Source organism: Lepidochelys olivacea (genome assembly GCF_965140295.1).
Source record: "Lepidochelys olivacea isolate rLepOli2 genome assembly, chromosome: 5".
Taxonomy (NCBI): Eukaryota; Metazoa; Chordata; order Testudines; family Cheloniidae; genus Lepidochelys; species Lepidochelys olivacea.
Window position 1 is genome coordinate 86,714,829 of NC_140415.1, and position 25,838 is coordinate 86,740,666.

At 42.0% G+C, this 25,838-nt stretch overlaps 1 protein-coding gene across 5 annotated transcripts in view; it reads left to right on the plus strand.

Annotated features, from left to right (window-relative positions):
- Nucleotides 1-25,838, plus strand: part of MFSD14B (major facilitator superfamily domain containing 14B) — a 51,994-nt gene that overhangs the window by 1,879 nt on the left and 24,277 nt on the right. For 3 of the 5 annotated variants that reach the window (XM_084628099.1, XM_084628097.1, XM_084628095.1), the window contains exons 2-3: nt 10,633-10,728; nt 22,652-22,714. In XM_084628099.1, coding sequence (XP_084484225.1) covers nt 10,633-10,728; nt 22,652-22,714 — 159 coding nt within the window. The remainder of the gene's footprint in view (nt 1-10,632; nt 10,729-22,651; nt 22,715-25,838) is intronic. The other 2 variants (XM_084628096.1, XM_084628098.1) reach the window with 1 other exon arrangement.

Consider the following 25,838-nt stretch of genomic DNA (forward strand, 5'->3'; position numbering starts at 1 on the left):
GAGAAGTGGATTTAAGTCATAGAAGAGTACTTCCATTGATCTAGTGGTGTCTGATCTGGTGCTTAGCTCAATGTAACTACATTGTACAGGGCGTGAAATTTTTCCACACAGCTCATTTGGAATGGGAAGTAAACAATCAGGCAGCAGCAGAAACAAAAATAAATCAAATACAGTACAGTACTGTGTTAAATGTAAACTACCAAAAAAAAAAAAAAGGAATGCTTGTTTAAAAAAATTGACAAAGTAAGGAAACTGTTTCTGTGCTTGTTTAATTTAAATTAAGATGGTTAAAAGCAGCATTAAGTCAATGTTATTTGTAAACTTGAAAAAACAACCAAAATGTTTTGTTCAGAGTTATGAAGACTTCAGAGTTACGAGCAACCTCCATTACAGAGGCATTCATAACTCTGAAGTTCTACTGTATTTTGTTATGTCAGTTTAGCTCATCTCAGCTGAAACCCATGTGATTGTCATATTGCTAGACCTCTGTATGATGAGAGTTTATTGAATGGGGTTATTCAAGCTAAAATAATAATGACCAAGTCTTGTCTTTGTGGGTGTGTGTTTGCAAAGCTCCCTTTGAAGTTAGCAGGGATAGAGAATAAGATGGAGAATATCTTATTGCCCTTATATAAATCCATGGTATGCCCACATCTTGAATACTGCGTACAGATGTGGTGGTCTCATCTCAAAAAAGATATACTGGCCTTAGAAAAGGTTCAGAGAAGGGCAACTAAAATGATTAGGGGTTTGGAATGGGTCCCATATGAGGAGAGATTAGAGACTAGGACTTTTCAGCTTGGAAAAGAGGAGACTAAGGGGGGATAAGATAGAAGAGCAGTGGTTCCCAAACTTGTTCTGCCGAGGGATGTACTGGCTGCCGCTTCCAGTAGCTCCCATTGGCCTGAAGCAGTGAACTGCGGCCACTGGGAGCCGCGATCAGCTGAACCTGCGGATGTGGCAGGTAAACACACCGACCTGGCTCACCAGGGGTTTTCCCCGCACAAGCAGCGGAACAAGTTTGGGAACCACTGTGATAGAGGTATATAAAATCATGGGTGGTGTGGAGAAAGTGAATAAGGAAAAGTTGAAATTAATAGGCAGCAGGTTTAAAACAAATAAAAGGAAGTTCTTCTTCACACAGTCAACCTGTGGAACTCCTTGTCTGAGGAGGTTGTGAAGGCTAGGACTATAAGAGGGTTTAAAAGAGAACTGGATAAATTCATGGAGGTTAAGTCCATTAATGGCTATGAGCCAGGATGGGTAAGGAATGGTGTCCCTAGCCTCTGTTTGTCAGAGGGTGGAGATGGATGGTGGGAGAGAGATCGCTTGATCATTAACTGTTCGGTTCACTCCCTCTGGGGCACCTGGCATTGGTCACTGTCTGTAGACAAGATACTGGGCTGGATGGACCTTTGGTCTGACCCAGTATGGCCGTTCTTATGTTCTAAATACCTGAAAAAATCATTATTCATTTCAAGAATATGCATATTTACACCTGATGTAGAAGTTGCTTGTTTAAAATACAGCATGGTTTCCTGATTTCTTACAGATTAATGCTCAGAGTGTCTGTTGCACTTTCAATTTTAAATTCAGTCTGGCAAATGAAAAATTGATCAGGATTTATTATTTGCTGAACAAATTGATGCTTTTTTACTTCATTCCCATTCCATAAAGCTCAGTGATGAGACATTACAAAACTGAAAGTGGATTTATTTAAATTTTTTATGCTACTCATTCTCATTAGTAACTACTGAATTGTGGGAATCTCTACAGTTTTCACCATAGGTTGCTGCTGTAGGTGGTGGTGTACTAAACCTGATCAGAATCATAGGCCAGTGCTGTCTAATATACAAGGTGACCAGTGGTGTGAAGACCGTCCCATTATTCCCTGCACATGTAGACTTGAGGACAAAGAACTCAGGAAGATGGGATTTGGGGAGAGAGAGAATGAAGAGCAAAAAGACATTCTGACTAATCTTTTAAAGACAAAATACTTATTGCGTTAAAGAGAGCTGAATGTAAGTAAATGCTTTTGTAGTATTACTTCCATGTAAGCAACTGCTGTAGTTGCTACAAAGATGGATTGCAAAAGGGTGGGGAATCAGTCCATGTACACGAGGAAAGGTGGTCCAAGACTCATTTCTGTTAGGATATAGTTTTCACTATGAAAAGTTTGAGAATCTAAGCTCCTTGGAGATTTGATTAAATGTCTTAAAACAAGTGTTACCAAACTTTGGAATTAAATTTTCTTTATTTCTACAGAATGAAACTTGTTACAAAACTTCTGTGTGAGTAAACCCAGCAAACTGATTTAACAGTTGTCTTTTTAATTTTGTCATTTTGTCATTGGTTAAAGATAAACTGTGAAGAATAACCAACCTTTTTGTACTGTTTTTGTTTTCTGTATGTTGTATATGGACTACTTCAAAAATGATCTTTAAGATCAGTCAGTATCTAATCTCTTTAACTTTTGTCTGTTGGTTATAGATTGACAGTTATTATACAGCTGGGTTCTTAAACTTGGTTCGTGGCTTATTCAGGGTAAATCCCTGGCAGGCAGCAAGGCGCTTTATTTACTTGAGCGTCCGCAGGTATAGCCGCTCGCAGCTCCCATTGGCCGCGGTTCGCTGTTCCTGGCCAAGGGGAGCTGTGGGAAGCGGCGTGGGCCAGGCCATCACTTCCCGCAGATCCAGTTGACTGGGAACGGTGAACCATTGCCAGTGGGAGCTGTGAGCGGCTGTACCTGTGGACGCTCAGGTGAACAAAGCGTCTCATGGCCCGCCCCAGGCTTACCCTGAGCAAGCCGCAAACCAAGTTTGGGAACCCTTGCTATACAGTAACTGGGTGTGAATTTTACTATACAACAGTCATAAAAATTAACTGTGCACTCTGTTTTTTGCCATTCAACTGTTCAGACTTGAGTTTTCTTTCTTCGCACTTTTCTCTGTTCTTCAAAGGCTTTGGTGGAAAGGTAGATTTCATATTGGGCTCTGAAAATGTACAGACAGGGTCATTTTGAGCTCTTAGTGTTCTACAGTCTAGGACCCAACATCAGAAATGATGTTCCTCCAGTTCATGAAAGTTTTACTTTGGACACTTTTTCTGTGGCCCCACTCAGTGCAACTGTCTTAACGGGTGGCCTCTGAGGTAGTCTGGTCCAAAATTATTGATTATTAGTACTAGCACTGTGAATTGGACAACAAAGCGAATGGAGATTGTGGACAACTGGTGTGATGTGCGCTCTGTAGCTTGCTCCACCCTAGACAAACTGCCACATGTTGTACAAGCTGGAGTTTGTTTATGCCAGCTGACCACCCTGTGATTAAAGCAATAAAGGTCATAAAGCAGCACTATGGGGTCATCTTTGTTTTGCTCTGCAGTTCTGTCTAAAATTCTTACGTTGTGCATATTACGATGGTACTCAGGTTACTTTAAATTGCTTTTTGTCCAGTGGGAATGTCTATATCAATATGCCATTTAATTTGCAGTAATCACTACTCAGTACTTCACTACTGTTCATGAAAACAAACAGCGCATTTGATATCTGAGACTTCAGACTTGAGTTGCCACCTACCCACAATGTTTGTGGTATGCTGCCTAGGAACTATGTATGCTGAACAAGAGTTCCATTGTATCTTAAGTCATTGGCAAAATAATTTGCCTGGAATAATTGAAACAACTCAGGACTTGAAAAAGCACAATGTTATGATAGTGTGTAACTATCACTAAATTTGATGTACTTTGTGTGGTTTACAAATAATAGACATGAACCAATACCAACATGGAAAATTTACTTTCTAATGATAACGCAAAATAGATAAGTTCAGTGTAATTTGAAATACTGAATTAAAGGGGACTGGATGTCTTGCAGGTTCAGTAGCAGAACAGAGAGACTTTGATCTCTGGGTGGCTCGTAGACTAAATGAAATCAGTGCCTTGTTGTCTCACTTGGGTTCTAAAATGCCTAAAGCGAAGAAACCATTATCACAAGTTTTTCCCTTTCCGACAGTTTTTCAGAGATGATTTGAAGAAGCATGGAAAAGTACTGTGTGCATCCCTACAGATAGTCCCTGGAAGTTAAGGTTGAGGCTTTTTAGGAGGGTCACATGGGGAAGCTTGCATAGTTGTTGCCCATACTGTACCTGTTGTGGCTATGGAGCGTCAGGACTAGTATCTTTTCGGGAGCAGAAAATTTTATTAAAATAATCCAGAAAAATCATCAGGATTTGCATTAGGACTGTGGCATTATCAGGCCATTGTAATATGTATTGTTCAAGATCTTTTGACTGGCAGATTATACATCAGTAAATAAGGAGACAGAAAAACAATATAATGTATTTTTTTAAGAGTAGAGAAAATGGCACTTGGGCACAAAAATAGACGTTACTGAAACAAAATATCATTTCACCTCATTTATTGTATTTCCTCTCTGATCATCCTACAAAATGACTTACTGTAAAGCTTAGCTTCTGAGGAAGCAAAAAGACTCAATGCAAATTATCTAATGCACACTTCACCATATATATAGCAAGACTCAACTTTTTTTACCATCACTCTTCAGCCTCTTCTGTGTTCTGCATTTCAGAAGTGTCGAGTGGTAGGACATGTACAAACTTTTACGAAGATATTGTCCCTTCCTTACAAAGTTTATAATCTAAAAAGATAAGTGCTCTACAAAGAATGGGGAAGAGAAATGCATTTAATGTAGATTGAACTAGTATATATTTTTTCTTTTAATTAGCAGATGAAATTATTACCAGCCCTTCTTCCTAGCTGTGGATAATTGGCTGAATCCTTATAGGCATTTTAGTAGAAGTGGGCCTTCATCTCGATTTAAATTAGGATATGTTAGTTTCTTTGTGGAACATAATCCCTTTTCTGATCCACATGTAAGGGCAGAGTGGAATAAGAGAAAATTCTGTTAAACTGAATTACTCAGCTGAGAGAGATGTATTCATCGGTAATTAACTTCACAGCTATTTGTCTACAAATATCTACAAGTTCATCTCTTGAAACAGAAAGAAATTGTAAGCTGAAGAGACGTAATAGCCATAGAGCAAGGAATGCTGAGGTTCGAAAGTGCAGACAAACTGTTTGGCTCTGGGCTTAAGGAGCTTTTGGCAACTTTGCAGAAGCCTGGACTCCACCGGAGAAGTCTGCAAAGGTTGTAAAGAGTACTGGATATTTCCTTTATTAAAATAAACTTTAAAAAAAGTAAGGGAATTTTAAGGTTGACAAGCCTCCCCCCCCCCGCGCCCCCCGTTTCTTGTTAGGGATGCAAAACTAAATATTCAAGAAGTTTTCTCCTGTAGTATACACAGAGGAGCTACAAATGTATCTTCTGTTTTGTTAAATGTGAACTAATGTTGTGTATACTATGAAACAGGAAGTGTAACATGGCTGTTATCCTGGGAGATCTTGACTTTAGGAATTTTGGTAATATTGCATTAATTCTAGTCTCTCTTCTTTTTAAAGCAACTGCATAGATAACTGTTGGTTCTGTACCAAAATAGGTACATGGAAGTGTTAATAAAGCTTAGTTAGCTGAATAAACTGGATAAAGGCACATAAAATTAAAATCTTTAAAATGGTAAGATTTAGTGACACAAGCACAAGCTGGGGTGTTTTGATTTGTAAATAAATAAATAAATGAAAGCATCTTGAAACTAAATACAGAGTAGGTGATTAGAGTGTTTGAAGTAGTGCTGTGAGTTGCTACTCTGCTGATTGCAGCAGTATGAATACAGGAGAGGTGAGAGATCATCCATAAAGGTAAAAAGCTACACCTTAAAAGTCCCTTAACTGTCAAATTTCTCACTTTATTTTCTTAACAGCACATTATCAGGTCACTTAATATAGACAAAAAGAAAAGGAGTACTAGTGGCGCCTTAGAGACTAACCAGTTTATTTGAGCATGAGCTTTCATGAGCTACAGCTCACTTCATCGGATGCATTGAGCTGTAGCTCACCAAAGTTTATGCTCAAATAAATTGGTTAGTCTCTAAGGTGCCACTAGTACTCCTTTTCTTTTTGCGAATACAGACTAACACGGCTGCTACTCTGAAGCCTGTCATTAATATAGACAATGTGTTCTTTTGAAAGACATAACAAATAGTGCATGAATACAATGTCTACATCAGTGGAAATATGTAACCATGCTTAGCTGGTACCAAATGTCTCAATACCGTCTATTATTGTTTGGGAAAGAATTCCCAGGAGGGGGAGGAAATACTAAAGTTCATGCAAATATCAATTAAGATTCATAGACTAAACTCAGTTAATGTTTTTTCACTATTTAGTGGATTTGAGCGGCCAGTGTGGTGAAAATAAAATGGTTCTGGTTGAACTAAAAGCATCCAACATGGGGAAGGTGCACTGAAGGGGTACAGCACCTAGTACTCTGGTCATGATGGAACCCTTTTGCACTAACATAATACAAATGAAATAACAGCGGGGAGATTTATATACATAGAGAACATGAAACAATGGGTGTTACCATACACACTGTAACCAGAGTGATCACTTAAGGTGAGCTATTACCAGCAGGAGGGGGGTGGGGGAACCTTTTGTAGTGATGATCAAGGTGGGCCATTTCCAGCAGTTGACAAGAAGGTCTGAAGAACGGGGGGGGGGGGGGGGGGAATAAACATTGGGAGTGGATGGGTCATTACACAAAGTAAAACTATTTCCCCGTCTCTATTCAAGCCTAATTTAATTGTATCCAGTTTGCAAATTAATTCCAATTCAACAGTCTCTCGTTGGAGTCTGTTTTTGCAGTTTTTTTGTTGAAGTATTGCCACTTTTAGGTCTGTAATCGAGTGACCAGAGAGATTGAAGTGCTCTTCAACTGGTTTTTGAATGTTATAATTCTTGACGTCTGTTTTGTGTCCATTTATTCTTTTGACCAATGTACAAGGCAGAGGGGCATTGCTGGCACATGATGGCATATATCACATTGGTAGATGTACAGGTGAATGAGCCTCTGATATTGTGGCTGATGTAATGGGTAAATGGTTGCTATGAAGCTGTCTGAGGAACAAATGCTGCCAAAAGGGGAGTCTGACACCAGTCTGTAACTTTGATCAGAGGAGTTAAATAAAGTGAAGTAGGTTATCACACTTATCCTGCTATAGTACTTTTTTCTTCTCCTACCAGTTCTTGTAATTACAAGTTGTGCTCTTCCTCTTATAATGTAGAAGTCTTAAGAAGCTAGATTTATCCTCTGTAAGAGTTCATTGGGAGTCTAGGGAACAGGTTTGTTCATGTTGAACGGCTATGGTTCTGGTTGAAAATGTTTTTGAATGGCATTCTTGGAATGCAGTACTCAAGTCACAGGCAACACGTTAAAATGAATGTTTTGTGAATTTACTGTTCTGTCTTTCACAGAAAGAAATTTAACTTTGGGGAGGAGAGGGGGAAAGAACATAGAGAGGAAGAGATGTGTGGTGGAGTGGAGCTTTGTTTTTGTTTGATATTTTTAATATCTTGGTTAGGTTAAGTTAGGATTTTTTAATTTTGCCCAACAGTGCTGACTGGCTAATAAGTTTGGTTATTGGCTCATTATTTGGTATTAATGAGAGAGGGGGATTTTGTGTGTTGTACCTGTACTTTTCTTCTTCACTGATTTTGCAGCTGCGTGTTGAAAGATGGTTTGGTTTCTCTTTATCATAGCACTTGCCGTACACTTTCTCAATATATAAATTCCAATAACTTATACAAGAAATATGAGTCATGATATGGCAGTAAAATACTTTATGAAATTTCTTCATGTCACTAGGAGCATTAAACTTTTAACATGTTAACTCTTCAAAATGTTGTGACGGAGACAAGGAAAATCTACTCTATGGTTCAGGTGATTATCCAGATCACTTTGATTCTTCCAATGCCACACTTAAGTTCATGTGTTCTTCCTCATCTGCTGCTATAACTCCATGTTGTGGTTTTCCTTTAAGATATGGCAGTGAGGAGCCTATCCTTTATCTTCCAGTTTCAAGAATTCTGAAGCTGTTACATTTTAAACTGATACCCATTTGTATTACTTCTCATTTTATAAACTGGGTTATACAAATTGTCTCATTCTGTTACAAGATACCAGAGCTGTATGTTTCACTATTTTGAGTACTACTACGGTGCTGCTCCTTTTGGGGGAAGGCTCTCCTTTTAGAGGTCATGTTAAACTCAATGTTCAGGGAAGTTCCTCTGAAGTATTGCAATTTTGAGTCCTGTAGGGGAATTTCCAAGACACAGGGCTTGGAAGTATCTTGATTGTGACAAGAAAGAGCTGAAAACTTTCTCTTTTTGGGTAATGAAAATGCTTTGTGATGTGGTCTATTCATCTTACCACACTTTAAATATTTACACCTACTGTGTAAATTTTCAGTATAACCACTTGAATACCCTGTCCTGAAAACACCTGAGGCACTTGCTTAACTTTTCTACCATGAGTAGTCCTATTGATTTAAATGGAAAGGCTCATGGTGGTAAAGTTAAGCATATGCAGTAGTGATTACAGGACTGGCGTTTAAGAGACACTGGCTGTGAGTATAATGTTGTGGATTATGTATATAATCTATCGGTGTACCTTATTTCAAAGTTAGATGTCTGATTTTTGCCTGCATTAACCTGCTTTGACAGATACAGAACTTAATTTGTTGTGTATGTGTGCTTTTGGGAGAAGAGGTATGCAACAGCAAACAAATATTTAATAACATCTGATGGTCAGGTTAGCAATTACTGTACATTTATACACTTGATGTCTACTCTAGGGGATTCTTTTAAAATCCCATTCATGACATGGTTCATCTGAACAGCATGTTTAAGTGAACTAACATGGTAATAAAAATGCCTTGTCATAGGCCCTGATTAAAGCACTTTTACAATCAGATGGTTCCCCTGGTATATCAAAGCCATTGAGCAGAGGAGGAACAGCAAATCCATATCTGTATTATGTGTTTTCATCATAAGTGCTCTGTAAACATGAGTTAATGAAGCCTTAAAACACCCCCTCTGTGGTAGGTACTTGAACTGTTTTGCAGATGTTGTAGTTAAGGCAGAAGGGCTACAGAGGGGAAGGAGTCTGTATCGGAGCCAGTAGAGCAACAAGTTCCTGGGTCTCTAATCCTTTGACATCTATTTCTCTCGACAGAGTTGTAAACCTTTTTATGGCCATATGATTAAAATTGGAGAAAGTCTTAGTTGGAGCTTATTTAAAGATATGAGGTAAATTGTTCCAAGTTGAAAAATATATTGAAATAGTGAGCCAGGAAAAAACTCAAATCACTTGTTCAAATCTGTTGCAATTGAGAACTTCAATGCAGTTATTCAGGATGGAATATATAGTAGTCTTTCTAATGTGTAGCAAAGCACAGGTTGTAATTTAGTGCCTTTAATACCATGGAGCTAAATATACCAAACGGGAAAACAATAGAGAAATTTAAAGGTCTACATACACCATGTCACGTTGCTGTTTATGATGAAATAGCTGATAAAGATCGGTGTTGCTCATTTCTGTGAACATATGCAGGACTTGAAAATCACCTACTTGCTATTCGTGGATGGACAGCTGTGCCTGTTGATTTAGGGTGCTGAAGCCATCAACTTCCGCAGAACTTAAGCTTTAATTTATTTTTGTCATGTTTCTGTCCATTAGGCATGTGATACTCTGCAGTGTTGCCTTTCTGATACTGAAGATAGACTACTGTAGTGCCTTTGCTGTTCAAACTAAGTAGCTTGTAAGAATGATTAGTTTCACTTGGGCAGAACACAAACTTCTGGACAGCGGTGAAACTGAAGGGAAAAATAAATTTAATTCTGCTGCTGCTTGGTAATCTACAAGCAGCATAAGAGATGGGAGCTGGAGTTATTCACAGGAAAGACCCTCCAAAAAAGGAGACTGGAGGTGGGATAGAGTAGTAGAAACTTTTCTCCTGACACAGAGGAAGGTTAAGAGTGGGGAGATGTTTCTCCTAATCAGCTGGAGGTTGGGAAAGCAGGTCTTCAGATATGCTGGAGTAACTCCTGAGGAAGGTTCATGGGCAGTACTCTTAGACCAGTGGTTCTCAAACTATTTACCACTGTGGGTCATGTATACGGCCTACAATGTATTATGTGGGCCGCATCCAACACTATCTGTATGGCCCTGATGATGTCACATGGGCTGCAGCCGTGCTGACTGGGCCACAAGTGGCCCATGGGCCACAGGTTGAGAACCACTGTCTTAAGACAAATCTAAGAAGCCTCCCCCTTCTCTGAGTGCGGAAGCTTAGCTTCTTCCTAGGGCATTGCTCCTAGACCTCGTTGTTGGATCTGCTCACTCCCCTCCACAAATCATTCATACTGTCTATAGCTGTTTGCTTTAGAAAGCTAAAGCAACATATCAAATGGGGAATGGCTGGTGGCTTCAGGTTAGGGCTTTAGTGGTCCTTTAGAGTGGTTGGAAGGGAAGGTTTTTTATGTTGATGTGATCAATTTCTCTCACACTTGGCTCATTCAGATCACCTTTAAAGTGTTTGGGTTTTTTAAATTGTAGGTCACCTTGAAAACCTATTACTGTTTCAAAATGTTATGTAAATTGGGAAGTCACTTCAAAAGATATGCATTATTCATATTTAAATATCCTTTTATTTTTAGCAGCAAGGTATTGGTCGACCAAGTGTGTACCATGCTGTGGTGGTCATATTCCTGGAATTCTTTGCCTGGGGACTATTGACAACTCCCATGCTAAAAGTAAGTATTGACAATCTGTTTCTCTTTCCCTGTGGTAATATCACAGCTCAGTTTGTTTACTTTGGAGATGCTGTTCATACTCTCTGGGGGCTCTGGTTTTAAATGAGCTTTTTTATTCCCTAGTGTCTTAATAAAGCAATTTGAAGTCTCTGACTCTTTTTGCTTATATCAAGCCATCACAATTTGTACAGTTGGTATTCTGCTAAATGGGACCACAGCTGGATCGTGAGAGGGACTGCAAGTCTGATCTGCAATTCATTGGTAGAGCACCTATGGTGCTGTATCTTAAGTCAGTGTTGTCAAATCCTCATTTTAATAAGAACAAAAAGTATTTAAAAGAAAAAATTAACTGCAGAGGTTTTGTTTTATAATATAAAGACTATAACTAATTATGGGCAGTGAATATTATAATTTTTACTGAAATGTGGGTTGCTATATCAACATAAAATTTGCAGTAAAATTTATTAAAGATCTTCGTGTTAGAGTAGATTTTTATAGCTGCTTAAACCCTTATAGAAGGCAGCTACTCTCCAGATGACTAGATCATTTAAAGGATTGGCAATAGGATATGGAGCCTTGTATCTTCAGGTTAGAGGTGTAAATTCTTTCCAAATCAAGACTGCCTAAGGGCTGGTCTACACTGAGGACTTATATTGGCATAACTACGGTCTCTGAGGGGTCTGAAAAACCCACACGCTGAAGTATGTGTTGTGGCTATTGTGACTTAACCCCTGCTGTAGACAGTGCTATGTTGATAGAACATTTCTTCCTGTGACCTAGCAACTGCCTCTCCAGGGGGTGGATTAATGACAGTGATCGGAGAACCCTTCTGTGACTGTAGTGAGTGTCTACACTAAAGTGCTACAGCAGTGCAGCTGCAGCTCTGCCGCTGTAGTGTTTTAAGTGTAGACACTCTGAGTTATCAAACGGCGTCTTAATGATAAAGATATGCTAGTATCTCAGGCCATGGCTACACTTGCAGATGTAGAGCGCTGTGAATTAAACCCGCCTTAGTAGAGCGCAGTAGGGAAAGCGCTGCAGTCTGTCCACACTGACAGCTGCAAGCGTACTGGCGTGGCCACATTTGCAGCACTTGCAGCAGTATTGGGAGCGGTGCATTGTGGGCAGCTATTCCACAGAGCACCTCTTCCCATTCTGGCGCTGTGGCTTGTGGGAAGGGGGAGGGGAGTGTGGGGCATTCTGGGTCCTGTCCCACGATACATCTGTTCGCATCCCAGCAGTTCCTTTGCTTCTGTCCACATTTGGCGCCATCTTTCAATGGTTTTTGTACTGCGCGCTCTGTCTTCCCTTTCGGTCTGCGGGAATGGAGCCTGAACTGCTGAAGAATATGCTGACGAGTCTCGCCAGCGCGTCACATTTGGCAGTTGAGTTATTCCTTATGATCCAAAGTGATAGTGAGGACTCCGACGATGATATCAACTCAAGTAACTGAAACGATACGAGTTTGCTTGTGGCATTCACAGACATTTTCACCACTGTGGAATGCCGCTTTTGGGCTTGGGAAACAAGCACTGAGTGGTGGGATCACATTGTCATGCAAGTCTGGGATGACAAGCAGTGGCTGCAGAACTTTCGAATGAGAAAAGCCACTTTCATGGGACTGTGAGGAGCTCACCCCCACCCTGCGGCGCAAGGACGTGAGATTAAGAGCTGCCCTGATGGTGGAGAAGCGAGTGGCTATTGCAGTCTGGAAGCTGGCAACTCCAGACAGCTACCGATCTGTCGCTAACCAGTTTGGAGTGGGGAAGTCTGCCGTTGGAATCGTGTTGATGCAAGTTTGCAGGGCCATTAATCGCATCCTGCTCAGAAGAACCGTGACTCCAGGTAACATGCATGACATTGTGGCTGGCTTTGCACAAATGGGTTTCCCTAACTGCGGAGGGGCGATAGATGGGACACATTTTCCAATTCTGGCACCAGCCCACCTAGCCTCCGAGTACGTTAATCGGAAGGGCTATTTCTCTATGGTTCTCCAGGAGCTTGTGGATCATCATGAGCATTTCATTGACGTTAACACAGGCTGGCCTGGAAAGGTGCATGACGCACGTATCTTTCGGAACACTGGCCTGTTCAGGAAGCTGCAAGCCGTGACTTTTTTCCCAGACCAGAAGATCACCGTAGGGGAAGTCGAAATACGCATTGTGATCGTTGGAGACCCTGCTTACCCTTATGCCGTGGCTCATGAAACCCTACACAGGAAGCCTTGACAGCAGCAAGGAGTGGTTCAGCAACAGGCTACGCCGGTGCGGAATGACTGGAGTGTGCTTTTGGCCGTTTAAAGGGTCGCTGGCTGTCTCTGTATGGGAAGCTGGACCTGGCCAATAACAGCATCCTAGCGGTTATATCAGCGTGCTGTAGCCTCCATAATGTTTGTGATGGGAAGGGTGAAAGATTCACTCAGGCATGGAACTCGGAGGTTCAACACCTGGAGGCTGAATTTGAACAGCCAGAGAGCAGGGCTATTAAAGGGGTCCAGTGCGGGGCTGCAAGGATTAGGGATGCCTTGAGGGAGCAATTTGAGGCTGAAAGACAACAGTAATGTCTGGTGTGGTGCCCTGCATGGGAGTGAAGTGCAGTAGGAATCTGTGTTTGCTATGTACAATACACTAACTTGCAGTGCATGTTGCTTTCTTGGGCTAAGGTTTCTTTTATGTTATGCAGTAATAAAGAATGTTTTCAAAGCAAAACATCAATTTATTGAAAAGAAACAACACAACTGCTTGGGAAACACAAAGGACAAGGGGGTGGGGTGGGGAAAGGTACAATCACAGATTTGCGTATGTCCTGTCTCGAGTGCTGTGCAATGCGTGCTGCACTTCAGGATGGCTATACTGTATGGTGATGGGGGTTGAGTGCAGTGGGTAAGGGTTGTAGTTTTCAGGGCTGGGTGTTGAAGCTACAGGTGTTGGAGGCAGCTGGTGGTGGTAACAACCCAGATGTTGGGGAAAGCGGTTTGGCGGTGACATGGGGGCACAAGGGAAAGAGTTTTGGGGGAAGGGCTGTAGTGGGGGGCGGGCGCGGTAGTGCTCTGCCTGCATGGCTACGAGTACCTAGATCGAGTCCGCTTGGCACTCCATGATGCTTATCAGCCTCTCTGTGCTTTGGTGCCGGCCATCCACGTTCTGCTGGCAGACCCTCCTTTCACTCTCCCGCCACTCCTGCACTTTTTGATTTTCATTAGTTGAATGCTGCATGACTTCTTTGCTTCTACATGGCACTTCCTGATTCTTTGCAGCCTCTTGGCTGCTGCTAACACAGACAACTGAGATCTTAAGGTTGCATCTGTAAAGCAAAATGCAACACTTAACAGAGGCAGAATTGTTCACACCAGACAGAGCAATGATTCCCCCGTACTCAAGGGCAAGCACAGTCTACACAATAGCATAATTTGCCTGTCCCAAAGCGAGCGTACATAACCCACGGGAGCCCCAAAATGGTGAGTAAGCACAGGGTCAAGCGTGACTGATTGTTTCACGGCTGTACTGTCCTCTGGGTTTGTGTGCCTTGGGAAGAGCCAACAGCAGCACGGGGCCCCCTAGAGAATCATAGAATATCAGGGTTGGAAGGGACCTCAGGAGGTCATCTAGTCCAACCTCCTGCTCAAAGCAGGACCAATCCCCAACTAAATCATCCGAGCCAGGGCTTTGTCAAGCCTGAACTTAAAAATATCTAAGGAAGGAGATTCCACCACCTCCCTAGTTAACGCATTCCAGTGTTTCACCACCCTCCAAGTGAAAGTTTTCCCTAATATCCAACTTAAACCTCTCCCACTGCAGCTTGAGACCATTACTCCTCATTCTGTCATCTGCTACCACTGAGAACAGTCTAGATCCATCCTCTTCGGAACCCCCTTTCAGGTAGTTGAAAGCAGCTATCAAATCCCCCCTCATTCTTCTCATTCTTCCGCAGACTAAACAATCCCAGTTCCCTCAGCCTCTCCTCAGAAGTCATGTGTTCCAGTCCCCTAATCATTTTGTTGCCCTCCGCTGGATGCTTTCCAATTTTTCCACATCCTTCTTGTAGTGTGGGGCCCAAAACTGGACACAGTACTCGAGATGAGGCCTCACCAATGTGTAATAGAGGGGAACGATCACGTCCCTCGATCTGCTGGCAGTGCCCCTACTTATACATCCCAAAATGTCATTGGCCTTCTTGGCAACAAAGGCACACTGTTGACTCATATCCAGCTTCTCGTCCACTGTAACCCCTAGGTCCTTTTTTGCAGAACTGCTGCCGAGTCATTCGGTCCCTAGTCTGTAGCGGTACATGGGATTCTTCCGTCTTAAGTGCAGGACTCTGCACTTGTCCTTGTTGAACCTCATCAAATTTCTTTTGGCCCAATCCTCTAATTTGTCTCGGGCCCTTTGTATCCTATTCCTATCCTCTCCTCCCAGTTTAGTGTCATCTGCAAACTTGCTGAGGGTGCAATCCACACCATCCTCCAGATCATTTATGAAGATATTGAACAAAACCGGCCCCAGGACAGACCCTTGGGGCACTCCATTTGATACCGGCTGCCAACTAGACATGGAGCCATGGATCACTACCCGTTGAGCCCGACAATCTAGCCAACTTTCTATCCACCTTATAGTCCATTCATCCAGCCCATACTTCTTTAACTTGCTGGCAAGAATACTGTGGGAGACCGTGTCAAAAGCTTTGCTAAAGTTAAGGAACAACACGTCCACTGCTTTCCCCTCATCCACAGAGCCAGTTATCTCGTCATAGAAGGCAGTTAGATTAGTCAGGCATGACTTGCCCTTGGTGAATCCATGCTGACTGTTCCTGATCACTTTCCTCTCGTGTAAGTGCTTCAGGATTGATTCCTTGAGGACCTGCTCCATGATTTTTCCAGGGACTGAGGTGAGGCTGACTGGCCTGTAGTTCCCAGGATCCTCCTCCTCCCCTTTTTTAAATATGGGCACTATGTTAGCCTTTTTCCAGTCGTCGGGACCTCCCCCGATCGTGTTGGATCATATTAAAGAAGTTCTGTATGAAAATCACAAATGAGTTTGATTCCCCATAGTTTAAATTCCAGGGTATTACTAATTAAGAGGTCTCTTGGTTTTTGGTACTGTTTCTCTCCCTCTCTGTGTGAAACTTGCAAGCTGCTAATTGTGTTAGTACATTCTAAGACAGTCTGTTCTCAAAGCAGTTCACACAGAGAGACTCAAAGCAATACTCTGTAACAACAGAAACAGCACCCAGAGACTCCCTGCCCTTTTGTTGTATTAACAATTGTGATTAAAATAGAGATAGAGGATGTATGTGGATGGATGCTTGGTGTGGATAATAACTGAATGATCAGGGAGGTGCCAGCCTAAGAATCCAGTGTCCATCGGCTGAAGAAGGCGTCAAGTGGAAATAAACAGAGGATACCTCCCCCCCCCCCCCCCCCCCCGGGAAGACTGGAATCCACCCAACAGCCTCAAGAATGGGAGAACCAAAGAACAAGATAACATCTGGCAGCACGGAGCCGTCAGGAATGTGCTATCTGCTGATTGATTCAGCAACAGCATGATGAAGCAATTCCCATAGACTGGCATAGGAAGAAATTCCTATAAAAATGGACTCTGGAAAGTGAGAACTTTGGGGTCTGATTCTGCAAACCAATTTCCAGGAGCATCAGATGAGCATCTGACAAGGCCCTGCTCCCTCCTCATGTCCAGGCCACCTGGCCAGTGGCTTGGCATGAGCAACTCTAAGGCTGGTAACTATGATAACAACCTTGTAGAACCTGTGTGTGTGTGTTTGTATGAATGAATGTGTGAATAAATATGAGATTGAATGGAATGTTATAGCTATAACTAACTGCTTACTGTGATTCTTTCTGTATTCACAGTAAATGTGGTATTTTGCCTTTTCCTCTTTAATAAGATACTGCTGGTTTTTATTTTATTGGTATAACAATCGCCATGAGTTTTCAAAGATAATGGCCAATGGCTCTGCAATCACATTCGCCAACTCCTTTAGCACTCTCGGATGCAGCGCATCCGGCCCCATGGACTTGTGCTCATCCAGCTTTTCTAAATAGTCCCGAATCACTTCTTTCTTCACAGAGGGCTGGTCACCTCCTCCCCATGCTGTGCTGCCCAGTGCAGCCATCTGGGAGCTGATCTTTTTAGTAAAGACAGAGGCAAAAAAAGCATTGAGAACATTAGCTTTTTCCACATCCTCTGTCACTAGGTTGCCCCTCTCTCATTCAGTAAGGGGCCCACACTTTCCTTGACTTTCTTCTTGTTGCTAACATACTTGAAGAAACCCTTCTTGTTACTCTTAACATCTCTTGCTAGCTGCAACTCCCAGTGTGATTTGGCCTTCCTGATTTCACTCCTGCATGCCCGAGCAATATTTTTATGCTCTTCCCTGGTCATTTATCCAATCTTACACTTCTTGTAAGCTTCTTAAAGACAAAAGAGATCAGAAAGGATTTCACTGTTAAGCCAAGCTGGTCGCCTGCCATATTTATTATTCTTTCTACACATTGGGATGGTTTGTCCCTCTAACCTCAATAAGGATTCTTTAAAATACAGCCAGCTCTCTTGGACTCCTTTCCCCGTCATGTTGTTCTCCCAGGGGATCCTGCCCATCAGTTTCCTGAGCTTGTCAGAGTCTGCTTTTCTGAAGTCCAGTGTCCGTATTCTGCTGCTCTCCGTTCTTCCCTGCATCAGGATCCTGAACTCGACCATCTCATGGTCACTATCTCCCAGGTTCCCATCCACTTTTGCTTCCCCTACTAATTCTTCCCGGTTTGTGAGCAGTAGGTCAAGAAGAGCTCTGACCCTAGTTGGTTCCTCCAGCACTTGCACCAGGAAATTGTCCCCTACGCTTTCCAAAAACTTCGTGGATTGTCTGTGCACTGCTGTATTGCTTTCCCAGCAGATATCAGGGTGATTGAAGTCTCCCATAAGAACCGGAGCCTGCGATCTAGTAACTTCCATTAGTTGCCAGAAGAAAGCCTCTTCCACCTTATCCCCCTGATCTGGTTGTCTGTAGCAGACCCTTACCACGACATCACCCTTGTTGCTCACGCTTCTAAACTTAATCCAGAGACACTCAGGTTTTTCTGCAGTTTCATACCGGAGCTCTGAGCAGTCATACTGCTCTTACATACAGTGCAACTCCCCCACCTTTTCTGCCCTGCCTGTCCTTCCTGAATAGTTTATATCCATCCATGACAGTACTCCAGTCACGTGAGTTATCCAACCAAGTCTCTGTTCTTCCAGTCACATCATAATTCCTTGACTGTGCCAGGACTTCCAGTTCTCCCTGCTTCTTTCCCAGGCTTCTTGCATTTGTGTATAGGCACTTGAGATAACTTGCTGTTTGTCCTTCTTTGTTAGTATGAGGCAGGAGCCCTCCCCTTTCACGCTTTCCTGCTCGTGATTCCTCCCGATATCCACGTCCCCACTTAGCTTAGGGCTTTGGTCTCCTTCCCCCAGTGAACCTAGCTTAAAGCCCTCCCCACATTAGACTGAACACTGTCCCCACATTTTCCACAGGAGGTTCGTCCTGGAAGATCTCGCTGCAGAGGGTGACCTGGGAAGCAAGGGAGGGTCTTCTGCTGCAATGCGGCTTCTGCCCTGGCCCATATGCAGCTTGCCTGTGTGCAGCACTGGTCCTCCCGCCCCTCACGCACAGTGGCGCGGACAAGTTAACCTTACTGGGATAAGGGCAATGTGCTTGCGTAGGTTTTTCAGTAGAGCCACTGTTGTCCAAGTTCTGGCTGAGACCTTTGAAGAGATCACTGAGGCCGATTACTGCGATATGAGAGAGAGCACATCAATGCCCTATTCCGCATCTAGGCATGCATGCAGCCCTAACCCTCCTCGCCCCAAGAGCCTGCACGAAATACCTTCCTTCCCAAAATAAAAGCCGCTTACCGGGAACCTCCTCTGGTGTTTGTCCTTCCCCAAGCACTGGCCGCCACAACTGGCTGCCTTCCTCCTGGCTTGAGAACAGCTCCTGGCTGCATGCATCTAGGGATTCCGGGGTGTCATCCTCTGCCGGAGCACCCTCACTCCCGCTTTGCTGCTGCTCCTCCTCCAGAGCCCAGTTCAACAAGGCAGAAATGTCCATGGTGGTACTCGGCATGGAGGTGGGGTCGCCCCCAAGTATCGCGTCCAGCTCTTTGTAAAAACGGCAGGTCACGGGGGCAGCACCGGAGCGGCGGTTTGCCTCTCAGGCTTTGCGGTAGGCATTCCGCAGCTCCTTCACTTTAAGCCTGTACTGCAGTGCATCCCGGTCATGGCCCCTTTCCGTCATGTCCCTTGATATCTGCTCGAAGGTAATGTAATTCCTGCAGCTGGAGCGCAGTTGGGACTGGACAGCTTCCTCACCCTAAACACTGATGAGGTCCAGCACCTCGCCATTGCTCCATACTGGGGATTGCTTGGTGCGTGGAGGCCTGGTCGCCTGGGAAGATTTGCTGAGAGCACTCCACGCCTGGCTGAGCAAACAGGAAGGGGATTTTCAAAATTCCCAGAGAATTTAAAGGGTGGGTGTGACAGTTGGTCACCTGAGGGCAGGGCAGTAGAGTTCAAAGTGATGACCAGAGTGGCTAAAACAAGCATTGTGGGACACTTCTGGAGGCTGATCACAGCGCAATAACAGACCAGGGCATCCAGCGGTGGTGCCGCAAATGTTATTCCACTCAGCGAGGTGGAGTACCAGCAGTGCTGTAGCCGTGGAAACAGAGCGCTCTACGTACCTTGCCAGTGTGGATGGGTAGTGAGATAGTGTGCCCAGGGCTCCTTTATTGCACTGTAACTCGCAAGTGTACCAAGCCCTCAGTCTTGTTTCTCATTGAAAAGTGTCCATATAACATCTTGGTCATCTTTCAACAGATTCAAGAGTCAAAGAGGCATGAAAACCAACATTACTTTATTCCCTAGGAGCGTCCTCTCCAGAATGGTGGTGGTGTATATTGTCATGAAAGTGAAATTAAGCTTTTTATTTGATACCTTTTGCTACATAGGCTCTTTAGATAAAGGGCTTAGGTTTCCAGTCCTGTTAGTCTCAATGCTGTTCACCAGCACTAAATTCACTTTTAACGGTATTAACAACAAAAAGCTACCTACGTCTAGAAGGGACATCAAGTCCAGCCCCCTGTGCTGAGGTGGGACCAAGTAAACCTAGACCATCCCTGACACCTGTTTGTCCTGTCAGTTTTTAAAAACCTCCAATGATGGGGATTCCACAACCTCCTTTGGAACCTTATTCCAGAGTTTAACGCCCTTTGTAGTTAGTTTTTTTCCTAATAGCTAACCTAAAATTCCCTTGCTGTAAATAAAGCCCATTACTTCTTGTCCTTCCTTCAGTACACATGGATATTAATTGATCACAGTCCTCCTTATAACAGCCCTTAACATATTTAAAGACTGTTATCATGGCCCCCCTCAGTTTTCTTTTCTCAAGGCTAAACACGTCCAATTTTTTAGTCCTCTTCTCATGGTTCAGGTTTTCTAAATCTTTTCTTATGTTTGTTGCTCTCCACTGGACTCTCTCCAGTTTGTCCACATCTTTCCTAAAGTTTGGCACCCAGAACTGGACTCCAGCTGAGGCCTGATTGAGGCTGAGTAGAGTGGGACAGTTACCTCCCATGTTTTGCAACACTCCTATTAATACATCCCAGAATGTTATCCTTTCTCCCAATTGCGCATTGTTGACTCCTATTGTGATCCACTATAACCCCCAGATCCCTTTTTGCAGTACAATTAACTGGTGATCCCCCGTTTTGTAGCTGTGCATTTGATGTTTCTTTCCGAGTTACAGACAAATGCAAGCACTATATCAAATTTCATCTTGTTAAAGTCAGACCAATTCTCCAATTTTTCAAGGTCAGTTTGAATTTTAATTCTGTACTCCAGAGTGCTTGCAACCCCTCCCAATTTGGGGTCATCTGCAGATTTTGTAAGAATATTCTCCACTTCATTATTCAAGTCATTTATGAAAATCTTGAATATTCCAGACCCAGGACAGACCCCTACGGGATGCCATTAGGTATGCCCTCCCTATGTTGTAGCAAACCATAACTGCTTGTTGAGTGTGGACTGTCAGAAGCCTTACTAGAATGAAGATAAATCATGTCTACAACCTCCCCACTAGGCCAATAATTCTGTCAGTGAAAGAGATTGGTTTGGCATGATTTGTTCCTGACAGATCTATGCTAGCTATTCTTTATAATCTTATTCTCCTCATAGATACCTATGAATTGATTGTTTAATAATTTCTTCCAGTATCTTTCCAGATATCGGAGTTAGGCTGATTAGTTATAATTCTCTGGGTCCTCTTTTTTTTTCTAAAGATAGCTACTTTGTACCTCCAGTCCCCTCAGACCTCAACCATCATCCATGAGTTATGTTAGAAAGAATCACATAGATTTAGTAAAATCAGAGTGTTTTTTAAACATCTAATTTACTTTTTACCAAAACCAACTAAATATAAGAAAGAAAAGTAGTTGATACCGAAGTCTGGGACTTCCATCGGAGTGGTGATTGCTTCATAGGAAAAAAACTTGAGATACTCTGTTTAAAGATAATTGATTTGTACTTTTGCTGGGCTTCTTCCTTTATTTTTATGACGAGAAACGTGCAAGAAGTTAGGATCTTTTTAAAAGCTGCTCTGCTGTCCCTCTTCTCCACCTGGAGTCCTAATTTTCTGTTTGTGATTTAAAAGATTAATTAAAAGCAGAAGCTGATGAAAAGTTGATTTAAATAGCCCTGGTAATAAAAGAGGATGATACATGAAAAACATAATCCTGTCAGCAGAATTATCTCTAGAAAGAAAGCTATTAATGTGGCATAAACTGTGGCATAATGCTGTTTTTTGGTATGTGTTCAATATACATATAAATAACTTTTATGGATGTTGCCAACCCTGGTATAGAAATATACGGATGCATTTTATTTGAGATTTTGTGAAGAGCTTTGAAAATTATGCTGGTTTAAACAAGTAACATCCAGTTCTCTTCCTAGCACTAATCCATAAAACTTTTGTATGTACTTGTCCCCTTCTAATAGACAAAGCTAAGTTATAGAAATTGATAAAATGCCTCATGGGTAATATTCTAACAAGTTTGTTTACATCTAATTAGAGTTTACTGGACTAGTTCAAGAGCATGCCTGTGATTGTTAATGTGCTTTAATCAGGGCCTGTAACAAAAATCCACTTGGTATGTAAAGAATGATAGATTTATGCATAATTGTACTAGTAACCTTAGATCCATCCATCCCCCCCCCACCCCGAGCAACAGCTTCTATCTGCATAACTGTTAGAGACCCAACAGGCTCTTTACTCATCGCTGTAGCGTTGGCTGTACAAATTGTAGATCTTTTTTTTTTTCACTAAGTTACTAACTTTTCAACATCCTTTTGAATAGTTTGTCATCCTGCTAATAATAATTATAATCAAATTAGACTGAAAATGGTGTTTACCTAATATAGCAGTGCTTGAACCAGTTATTCGGGTATAATTGTACTACAGTATTTTGGTGTAACTATACTGTTATACTAGTATGAACCCCTACTGGACACAATGATTCCAGGATAAGAGTGGCTTTTTTCCCCTGGTGTAGTTTAAATCTCTTCCCATGAGTTAAATAGAAGAAAAACACTTTTATCCTGGAATAGGTGTCTGCTCAAGGATTATATTAGTATAAATATATTAGCTTAAATTCATACCGTATCTTAAATCAGTATAATTGACTCCTGTACACAAACCCTAAGAGTTCTGCTGTGAGTCTGATAGATAAACTTTTAACAAGGCTTGGTGAAGTTGTTTGTATTTGTACCCTCCTTATTAGTGAGAAAAAAATGATGACAAAAATGTAATCAATCCTCATTTCCCTTCTTTTGTTTCTTAATTCACACAACCTAAATTTTAACATGTTCTTTCTCTTTAGGTCTTACATGAAACATTTCCTCAGCATACATTTCTAATGAATGGTCTTATTCAGGGTGTTAAGGTAAGACTCTTAAATAGACAGTTGAACATAATCTTTGTGTGCTCATGAGTTACAAAGATGTCCATGTTTCAGTCACCTTTTTCACTTCATTTTTAATCGTAACGTCTAGAATGCTTGGAATTGAAATAGATGTCTAAACCAGTTTTTTTCCTCATCCATAAGTATTTTTTACAAGCTTATGCATCAGTTCGAAGGCGTTGGGATTTGTTTTCGATTAACATTTGAAGCATTTTCTGGAAACTTAAACCTTTATTTTGGAAACAGAGGTCATATGTTGAACTGTGACAAGATCCATTTTCTTAATATTTACAGTCTTCGTATCTATGCTCTTATTTTTCAAATCCTGAATTAGTAAACAGTGCTAGTACGTGACAGATATTCCGATTTCTCCCCCCTAATTCTCCCTCTTTCTCAGGTCAACCAGCATCTCATATTTTTTTTTAAAGAAATGTACATAAGAGTGGCCATACTGGGTCAGACCAATGGTCCATCTAGCCCAATATCCTGTTTTCTGAAAGTGGCCAATGCCAGATGATTCCGAGGGAATGAACAGAACAGGGCAATTGAGTGATCTGTCCCTTCTTGTGTACTCCCAGCTTCTGGTAGTCAGAGGCTTAGGGATACCCAAAGCATGGGGTTGAGTCCCTGGCCATCTTGGGTAATAGCCAGGCCCTACCAAATTCATGGTCCATTTTGATCAATTTCACAGTCATAGGATTTTTAAAATTTTAAATTTTCTTGATTTCAGATATTTAAATCTGAAATTTCAGTGTTGTAACTGTAGGAGTCCTGACCCAAAAAGGGGCGCTGTGTGTGTTTGTGTATGTCACCCTTACTTCTGCGCTTTCGTCCCGTCCCCTGCCCACCCATGAAATCTGTGTAGTATAGTGTAAAAGTACACAAGACCAGATTTCACAGGGAAGACCAGATTTCACTGTCCGTGACGTGTTTTTCACGGCCATGAATTTGGTAGGGCCCTACTAGTAGCCATTGATGGACCTGTCATTCATGGATGAATCTAATTCTTGATGTAGAAGGCGGCAGTAGGACTTTCTGTCTCTAGATTTGAGCATGCAATTTTTTGCTTGTTCTTTTTGAAGGCTGAAATTTTTCATTTTCTATTTGTAAACACTGACTTCTCACATCCCATGTTTTTGAATTGATGGAATTCGGTCTTGGGATGCATCAGATGAGGTATTTCCAGTAGAGATAAGGAGTACCGTTATACAGGCACTGATGAGACCTCACCTGGAATACTGTGTGCAGTTCTGGTCTCCCATGTTTAAGAAGGATGAATTCAAACTGGAACAGATACAGAGAAGGGCTACTAGGGTGATCTGAGGAATGGAAAACTTGTTTTATGAAAGGAGACTCAAGGAGCTTGGCTTGTTTAGCCTAACTAAAAGAAGGTTGAGGGGAGATATGGTTGTTCTCTATAAATATATCAGAGGGATAAATACCAGAGAGGGAGAGGAATTATTTAAGCTCAATACCAATGTGGACACAAGAACAAATGGCTATAAACTGGTCATTGGGAAGTTTAGACTTGAAATTAGATGAAGTTTCCTAACCATCAGAGGAATGAAGTTTTGGAATAGCCTTCCAAGGGAAGCAGTGGGGGCAAAAGACCTATCTGGCTTCAAGATTAGACTTGATAAGTTTATGGAGGAGATGGTATGATGGGATAACATGATTTTGGCAATTAATTGATCTTTAAATATTCATGGTAAATAGGCCTAATGGCCCGTGATGGGATGTTAGTTGGGGTGGGATCTGAGTTACCCAGGAAAGAATTTTCTGTAGTATCTGACTGGTGAATCTTGCCCATATGCTCAGGGTTTAGCTGATCGCCATATTTGGGGTCGGGAAGGAATTTTCCTCCAGGGCAGATTGGAAGAGGCCCTGGAGGTTTTTTGCCCTCCTCTGTACCATGGGTCACTTGCTGGAGGATTCTCTGCTCCTTGAAGTCTTTAATTTGAGGACTTCAATAGCTCAGACATAGGTGAGAGGTTTTTTGCAGGAGTGGGTGGGTAAGATTCTGTGGCCTGCATTGTGCAGGAGGTCGGACTAGATGATCATAATGGTCCCTTCTGACCTTAATATCTATGAATTGTAGACTTATTAAAGCATTATCCGAGTGCATTAGGCTTTCTGCCATTAAGATATACTTAATTGAATCACGCTTGGACCTAAAAGCACTGACATTCTACCTTTGTTTAAAAAAGACCCGGAAAAACAATACAAACATATTTCTGTAAATAACACACACTACTACAGAAAACATCAAGGAGGAAAATACAAATTGGCCATGATTCAAAAAGTGAACCCACCGCCTCTGTCCTGTGACATCTCAAAGAAACCAAAAGAAGAAATTCGTCCTATGTGGTTTTTATAGTGAAATAAAACTCTTTTGAATAAGAACTAAACGAAAACTGACAGGTTTCAGAGTGGTAGCCGTGTTAGTCTGTATCAGCAAAAACAACGAGGAGTCCTTATGGCACCTTAGAGACTAACCAATTTATTTGGGCATAAGCTTTCATGGGCTAAAACCCACTTCATCAGATGCATGGAGTGGAACGTATACAGTAGGGAGGTATAAATTAATTTGCAAACTGGACACAATCAAATTAGGCTTGAATAAAGACTACGAAAACTAATTTCCCCCTGCTGATGCTCTCACCTTCTTGTCAACTGTTTGAAATGGGCCACCTTATTTACATTGGCCTCATTAGCACTACAAAAGTGATTTCCACCCCTTCTTGTCAACTGTTGAGAATAGCCCATTTCCACCTTAATTGAATTGGCTTGTTAGCACTGACCCCCCCACTTGGTAAGGCAACTTCCATCTTTTCATAGGCTGTGTATTTTTATACCTTCCTACTCTATGTTCTACTCCATACATCTGATGAAGTGGGTTTTAGCCCACGAAAACTTATGCCCAGATAAATTAGTTAGTCTCTAAGGTGTCCTCGTTTTTAAACGAAAACTGTTGGTCTTAGTTCCTGTGCTTTCTCTCTACTCCAGAATCTTTTCCCCAAATTAAATAACAGAAGAAGAAGAAAATGAACCATTTTAAGTACTGTCGGTTTTTTTGTATAACACATCAAGAGTTTATTGATAGTTG